The 7168-nt window shown below is 53.6% G+C and overlaps 1 protein-coding gene across 2 annotated transcripts in view; it reads right to left on the bottom strand.

Annotated features, from left to right (window-relative positions):
• PBX4 (PBX homeobox 4) overlaps positions 1-7168 on the bottom strand; it is a 58406-nt gene that overhangs the window by 2277 nt on the left and 48961 nt on the right. For both annotated transcript variants that reach the window (XM_031934911.1, XM_031934912.1), the window contains exons 3-6: positions 5346-5593; positions 4869-5059; positions 4195-4330; positions 328-484 (exon numbers count right to left, since the gene is read on the bottom strand). In XM_031934911.1, coding sequence (XP_031790771.1) covers positions 328-484; positions 4195-4330; positions 4869-5059; positions 5346-5593 — 732 coding nt within the window. The remainder of the gene's footprint in view (positions 1-327; positions 485-4194; positions 4331-4868; positions 5060-5345; positions 5594-7168) is intronic.

Raw genomic sequence — 7168 nt, 5'->3', positions numbered from 1 at the left:
GGCCAGGCTGGTCTTAAACTCCTGACCTCAGGTGATCCACTCACCTTGGCCTCCCAAAGTGCTGAGATTACAGGCGTGAGCCACCGTGCCCAGCACTTTCATGTCTTTTCTTATCAGTATCACCATTCTGTCCCCAAAGCACAGGTATCTGTTAGTTGGGTCCATGGCCAAGAGGAACAGAACTCTCACAGTTGAAACAGAGCAAAGAGTTACACAGAGTTGACCACTGGGGGAAGGGCGATAGAGTCCCACTGTGGCCTCCCCAGATGCAGCTCAGTGGCCGTCCACGTGGGTACAGATGACTGTCCCTGGGCCAGCCTCACTCACCGGAGCTGGGTGTTGACAGGCAGCTGGCATGGTTCCCTGGGACCCCAACTTCGGTGGTATCCGCAGCTGTTTTACCCATGTAAATGGTAGCTTCTTCTTGAAACTTCCCCATGTTCTTTTTATACCGGATTCTTTTGTTGCCAAACCAGTTAGAGACCTGTGGACACACAGGAGACACTGGAAGAGCTGACCTGGCAACTGCTGAGACATGATGCAGTCTGTGGGTTCCCTGCGGTGCCCATTGCTCCCGCTGCCTTACAAGACAACACTGCACCCTGGGGCTGTGAAGAGACGGGGACTGAGGTGGCGCCCTCTGGACCACGGACCCAGGGAGATGTCCACATGGGTTGAGGACACCCTGGAGCCGGCATGTCTTAGAACTCTGCTGCCTAAAACCTTTGCTGCTGGAACTTGGACCTGGGATGGGGCTGGAAGGAAAACGAGACTGAGATGGGCGGGGAGGGACATAGCCTCTGGCTGCCATTGCAGCAGGCGGCAGGTTACTTTCCGTGTTCGCTTCAGGAAAAGTGAGAGCCAGGGAGACCTGGGGATCCAGTAACTGTGATCGAATCCCAAACTTATCAAATGAAAACAAGGTGAACTCTGAAGGGGTAGTTGGAATATACCAGGTGCTAGGCTAAGCACTCCTAATATATTCATACATTTTTCTTAATTTTAATTAAAAAATTGTTTCTTGGCCGGGTGTGGTAGCTCACACCTATAATCCCAGCACTTTGGGAGGCTGAGTTGGGGGGATCATCTGAGATCAGGAGTTTGAGACCAGCCTGGACAACATGGAGAAACTCCATCTCTACTAATAATACAAATATTAGCTGGACATGGTGGCGCACACCTGTAATCCCAGCAACTCAGGAGGCTGAGGCAGGAGAACCCCTTGGACCTGGGAGGCAGAGGTTGCAGTGAACCAAGTTCGCACCACTGCAATCTAGCCTGGGCGACAGAGCGAGACTCTGTCTCAAAAAAAAAAAAAAAAGAATTTTTTTTAGAGATAGGGTCCCGCTCTGTCGCCCAGGCTGGTCTCAAACTCTTGGGCTCTAGAGCTCCTCCCGCCCTGGCCTCCCAAAGTGCTGGGATTCCAGGCCCAGCCTCATATATCGTTCTGCCTCATCCTCAAGAGGACCTGGGAGGCAGCTGTTATCATCCCTGCTGTATGAAAGCAGAGGCAGGAGAAAAAGGAGCTGGTCCACCACCAAGGTGGAATCAGCCCAACTCTGACTGCACACTGGCACTGGAGTCCCCCAGGGAGGGGCTTGTCACCTTTGGAGGTACTGCTGATGTTTGGGGTCCCTCTGCTCTGTGGGGGCCGTCCTGGGCACTGCAGGGTGCTGAGCGGCATCCCTGGCCTCCACACCCTGGGTGCCAGGAGCACCTCCCTCTGCCGGTCGTGACAACAAAAATGTCCCCTGGGCAGATTCACAGGGGTGAGCACCCCAAGGCTAACGCCTTCCTACAGGCATGGAGACGTCCTCAGATGCCCACCCAGGGCCACATTTCAGTATCCCAAAGCAAGTACAATAAACACATAGTGTAATAACAAACAGAAATGAAACAGCCAAGGGACAGAGGAGGATTGTGGATGACCTTTGCTACTTCAAACTTTTTTTTTTTTTTTTTTTAGACCGAGTCTCGTTCTTTTGCCCAGGCTGGAGTGCAGCGGTGCGATCCCAGCTCACTGCAACCTCTGCCTCCCAGTTCAAGTTTTGCCTCAGCCTCCCCAGTAGCTGGGACTACAGGCACATGCTACCAAGCCTGGCTAATTTTTGTACCTTTTTTTTTTTGAGACAGAGTCTCACTCTGTTACCCAGGCTGGAGTGTGGAGTGCAGTGGCACGATCTTAACTCACTGCAACCTCCGCCTCCCAGGTTCAAGTGATTCTCACTTGAATCACTGAGGCTACTGCCTCAGCCTCCTCAGTAGCTGGGATTATAGGTGCGTGCCACCAAGCCTGGCTAATTTTTGTATTTCCAGTAGGCACGGGGTTTCACCATGTTGGCCAGGCTAGTCTCGAACTCCTGACTTCAGGTGATTCGTCTGCCTTGGCCTCCAAAGTGCTGGGATTTCGGGCATGAGCCACCATGCCTGGCCAACATTTTTTTCTTTGGTGTACTTACATTATCCTTGCAATGTTAACTGTAAAAAGAAGGATCCCTGTCTGTGTGCTCTCTGTTCTAAAAATAGTGTCTGCCTACCCCTGGGGTGTGAGCAGCCTTCTCTGGATCCACATGGGAGGCCCCGGAGGCTCCATCCTGGTTGAAGCGGCCCTGGTTGTCCTCCAGACAATTGTTCCTTGGGGGCCAAATGTCTCACGCTTCTCCAGGGGCCTTGAAGACCCAGAGGTGCGGCCCCTTGCTCCAGCTCTGGCCTTTTTTCTGACACCACAGCAGATCCCGATAAGCAGAGTGAGATGTGACTATGACCTCAGGATGTTTTGCTGCCTGCGTGACCCCGAGGGGTTCCAATTGCTGTCTGTCACAGAGACTTGACTGGACTTAGTCTGAATTGGGGCAGAGCGTGATGGTGAAGGACTAGAAACTCAGCCCCTCCAACTACAAAGTAGGGAGGGCTGTGGTGACATGGAGCAAGCCATGCTGTGGGTCAGTGCCTGCCATTACTGTTGCCACAGAGGCTGTGGGGCTGTGCCTTTCCGGGTGGGAGGGCGGCACCCAGGGCCTGTTCCACACACTCATGCTGCTGCGGGGGTATGGCCTGGACCTGGCTTGCTGCTGTAGGCTGCCTGGACTTACTGTTCCCATGCTAAAACCTTCAGAAATGTTTCTTAGCCTCTTGGTCTTAGTGTCTCCCTCCTTCATCCCCAGTTCCCCAGAGGACACTGGTGGCTGCCTACCAGGCTATAGAGTCACGGAGCTCACACTCCTACCACGTCACCTCAGGGAGTTCATACTCCCTACCACATCACCTTAGGGACCTCACACTCCACAGCATCCCCCAGGGAACTTACACTGCACCTCAATCACCTCAGGGAGCTCACACTCCATCTGGATCCCTCAGGGAGCTCACACTCCATCTGTATCCCTCAGAGAGCTCACACTCTGTCTGTATCCCTCAGGGAGCTCACATTCCGTCTTTATCCCTCTGCATCCCTCAGGGAGCTCACACTCCATCTGTAACCCCCAGGGAGCTCACACTCCATCTGTATCCCCCAGGGAGCTCACACTCCATCTGTATCCCCCAGGGAGCTCACACTCCATCTGTATCCCTCAGGGAGTTCACGCTCTGTCTGTAACCCTCGGGGAGCTCACACTCCACAGCATCACCTCTGGGACCTCACATTCCATCTGCATCCCTCAGGAAGTTCCCAGGTCTCTCTGTGGGTGCACTTGCACCCCTGCCTCACAGATGAAGGGGGAGAGTACTAGAGTCCCACATTTGTAATGCAGAGCCTGAATCTGAGCCAGTCTGGCTGACTCACAGTAGGGAGACTTGGCTCCTGTTCCACACTTTTTTTGTTTTTCAGAGACAGGGTCTCACTGTGTCATCCAGGCTGGAATGTAGTGACGCCATCATAGCTCACTGCAGCTTCACCCTCCTGGGCTCAAGTGATCCCCTCACCTCAGCATCCCAAGTTGCTGAGACCATAGGTACACATCACCAAGCCCAGCTAATTTTTTAAATTTTTTGTAGAAACAGTGTCTCACTATGTTGCCCAGGCTGGTCTTGAACTCCTGGACTCAAGCAAACCTCCTACCTCATCCTCCCAAAGCGCTGGGATTCCAGCAGCCATGCCTGGCCTCTGCACACATTTAGAGAACTTCCCTGGGTGTCCCCATGGGACCTAATCATCCACTCCTCCCAGGCGTGGGGAGGCATGGCAGGAGAGAACGTCACCTGGGAGACAGTGATGCCGCCCTTTCTGGCCAGCTCTTCTTTGGCTTCTTCGCTGGGGTAAGGGTTGTTCAAATGGGAGTAAAAATACTCATTCAGCACTTCCGTCGCCTGCTTGCTGAAATTCCGCCGCTTGCGCCTGCAAAAAAACAGCCAGCCTTAGTCAGCATTAATATGCTAGGACTCTAATACCACCCCTACCTCTAGTTCTGAGTATGATTTTCCAGTAGTTCTGAAAACAGCAATCACTTGAGGTTAGGAGTTCGAGACCAGTCTGGTCAATATAGTGAAACCTCGTCTCTACTAAAAACACAAAAATTAGCCAGACATGGTGGCGGGTGCCTGTAATCCCAGCAACTCGGGAGGCTGAAGCAGGAGAATCGCTTGAACCCAAGAGGCGGAGCTTACAGTGAGCCGAGATCGCACCACTGCACTCCAGCCTGGGCACCAGCGTGAGACTCAGTCTCAAATAAATAAATAAATAAAACCAAAACAAAATAAAAATAAATAAAAATGAAAACAGCAATACTTCGGGCCTTCCTCCCAAGAGGCTGTGTGAGGCCTCCAACCATGACTGCGGACACAGCCTCCAGGGCTGTCTTCAACCCAAGCCAGGACGACTTCCCTCCAGTCCCTCAGAGCCGGCCCTTGAGGTCTCGGGTGCATGCGGCCCTGACCTGGCATCAAGCAGCCGCGAGCGCAGGGTCATCACCGCCTCACAGGTGCTCTGCTTCAATTGCATCTGGATGGCGCTGAACTTGCCGTGAATGGCGCCGACCATGCGCTCAATCTCCTTAGGGGAGACGGGCCTCATCCTGCTCTGCTCCTGGAGGAGGTTGGTGACGTGCGTGGTGAACTCACGACATGCCTGGGGTGGGAGCACAGACATGCCGGCCTGTGACTAGGCAGCAGGGTGGCATGGGGCAGCAGGTTCCACAGCGGAGCGGCTGCCTGCCACCCCCTGTGGCTCACAAACCGGCGGGTGACTGTTAAGTAAATGGAAAGGGTTTTCAGTAAAAATCGGCCACCTCTGCAGTGACCAACTGCATGGACTCCCTGTTCTGCGCCACGAAAGAAAGGTGGTTAGCGTTCCGTGTTTCGCTTTGACAAATGCGCATTCACATGACAGAAACTCTTCCATGCAGAAAGATCACCTGTTCATATTTCTCTAGCTCAGAGTGGTAAATCTGTCGGATCTGGGACAGCTTGGCCCTGTAGTCAGAGTGCTCAATGCTATTGTCATTTGGACAGCCACCTGGTGTTGCTGTGCCGGCCCCGGCCACCGCTCCTCCTCTTCCTCTCTTCTCGGGCCTGCACACGCCCTCGGCCAGCAGCATGTTATCCAGCCTCAGGAGCTGGGCGTCAGAGGGATCTTCGTCCTGAATGCCACAGATGCTTACCACTAGATAAGAGAGACGGGGACAAATCACAATTCATTTTCTGGAGAGAAAACAAACCATGAGAACATGTGAGCACTGGCGTTATGTCTGAAGATTTTTGCATAGAACGCTTCGGGAGAAAGGAACACTCCACTTTATCACCAAATTAGATGATAGACACTGAGCACCCCGCTAAGACATAGGTCCAAGTGCCGTTCTCAGAGCGCAGTCTGGGGAGGAATGGGGAGAGACAGGTGGCAGTTTGGCGTAGCCCATGAGGGCAAACCTTGGCCACAGCTGTGTGCACGCAGCAGGGCCAGGCAGGCGCCTGTTACTGGGGACACCTGAACCCCTGAACCTAGTCTCCAGAAGTGCTGGGGAAGAGGGGGCGCCTGAGATGCTGCACACTGATAAAGGTAAGTGGCAGGCTGGCACCGGCAGCATGGCTGGCCTGGGCCCAGGACTGTGCAGCTGTAGGCCTGTTGTGGCTGGTGGGGGGGGGGGGTGGGTGTCGTGTGGGGGGGCTGTTATAAAGCTAGAGAGGAAAAGCCTGATGAAGAAAGTGCCAGAAAAGATGAAATAACCCACTGAAAGATTTTAAGCAGAGAAACAAGATAAATACTGGACCCTACAATTTGGAAAAGCCATTCCAGCTCTGCAGAGAGGGGACCTGCACAGGGGCAGGACTTCCCCTGGACTGCAGGGGAAGCAGTCAAGGGGCAGCCACCATCAAGGTATACACAGCTATGGGGTCTGCAGATCAGCTACAGGGCAGTCAGAGAACCCCCAGGATTCGAGCCCTGAGACACAGGTGTCAGAGAAGAGTCCAGGGTCATTCCCAGATTCCGCCGTGGGCAGCACAGCCAATGGCGCCCCATTCTCCCAAGTAAAAAGCCTAGAGCTGCAGCTTGCGCAGGTGGGGCTGGGTGAAAAGGTGGCTTCAAGGCCAGGCACAGTGGCTCACGCCTGTAATCCTAGCACTTTGGGAGCTGAGGCGGGCGGATCACTTGAGGTCAGGAGTTTGAGACCAGCGTGGCCAACATGGTGAAACCCTGTCTGTACTAAAAATACAAAAATTAGCCAAGCGTGGTTGTGCCTGCCTGTAATACCAGCTACTTGGGAGGCTTAGGCAGGAGAATTGCTTGAACCTGGGAGGCAGAGGATGCAGTGAGCTGAGATCTTGCCAGAGCTGAGATCTTGCCAGTGCACTCTGGCCTGGAGGACAGAGAGACCCGGTCTCAAAAAAAAAAAAAAAAAAAGGTGTTATTTTAGAATCAGGCTTTTTTTTTTTTTTTTGAGACGGAGTCTTGCTCTGTCGCCTGGGCTGGAGTGCAGTGGCTGGATCTCTGCTCACTGCAAGCTCCGCCTCCCAGGTTCACGCCATTCTCCTGCCTCAGCCTCCGGAGTAGCCGGGACTACAGGCGCCCGCCACCTCGCCCGGCTAGTTTTTTGCATTTTTAGCAGAGACGGGGTTTCACCGTGTTAGCGAGGATGGTCTCGATCTCCTGACCTCGTGATCTGCCTGTCTCGGCCTCCCAAAGTGCTGGGATTACAGGCTTGAGCCACCGCACCCAGCCTTTTTTTTTTTTTTTTTTTTT

The sequence above is a fragment of the Piliocolobus tephrosceles genome, chromosome 21 (assembly GCF_002776525.5).
Source record: "Piliocolobus tephrosceles isolate RC106 chromosome 21, ASM277652v3, whole genome shotgun sequence".
Taxonomy (NCBI): domain Eukaryota; kingdom Metazoa; phylum Chordata; class Mammalia; order Primates; family Cercopithecidae; genus Piliocolobus; species Piliocolobus tephrosceles.
The sequence above is the reverse complement of the archived record's forward strand: the minus strand, read 5'-3'. Positions and strand labels throughout refer to the sequence as shown.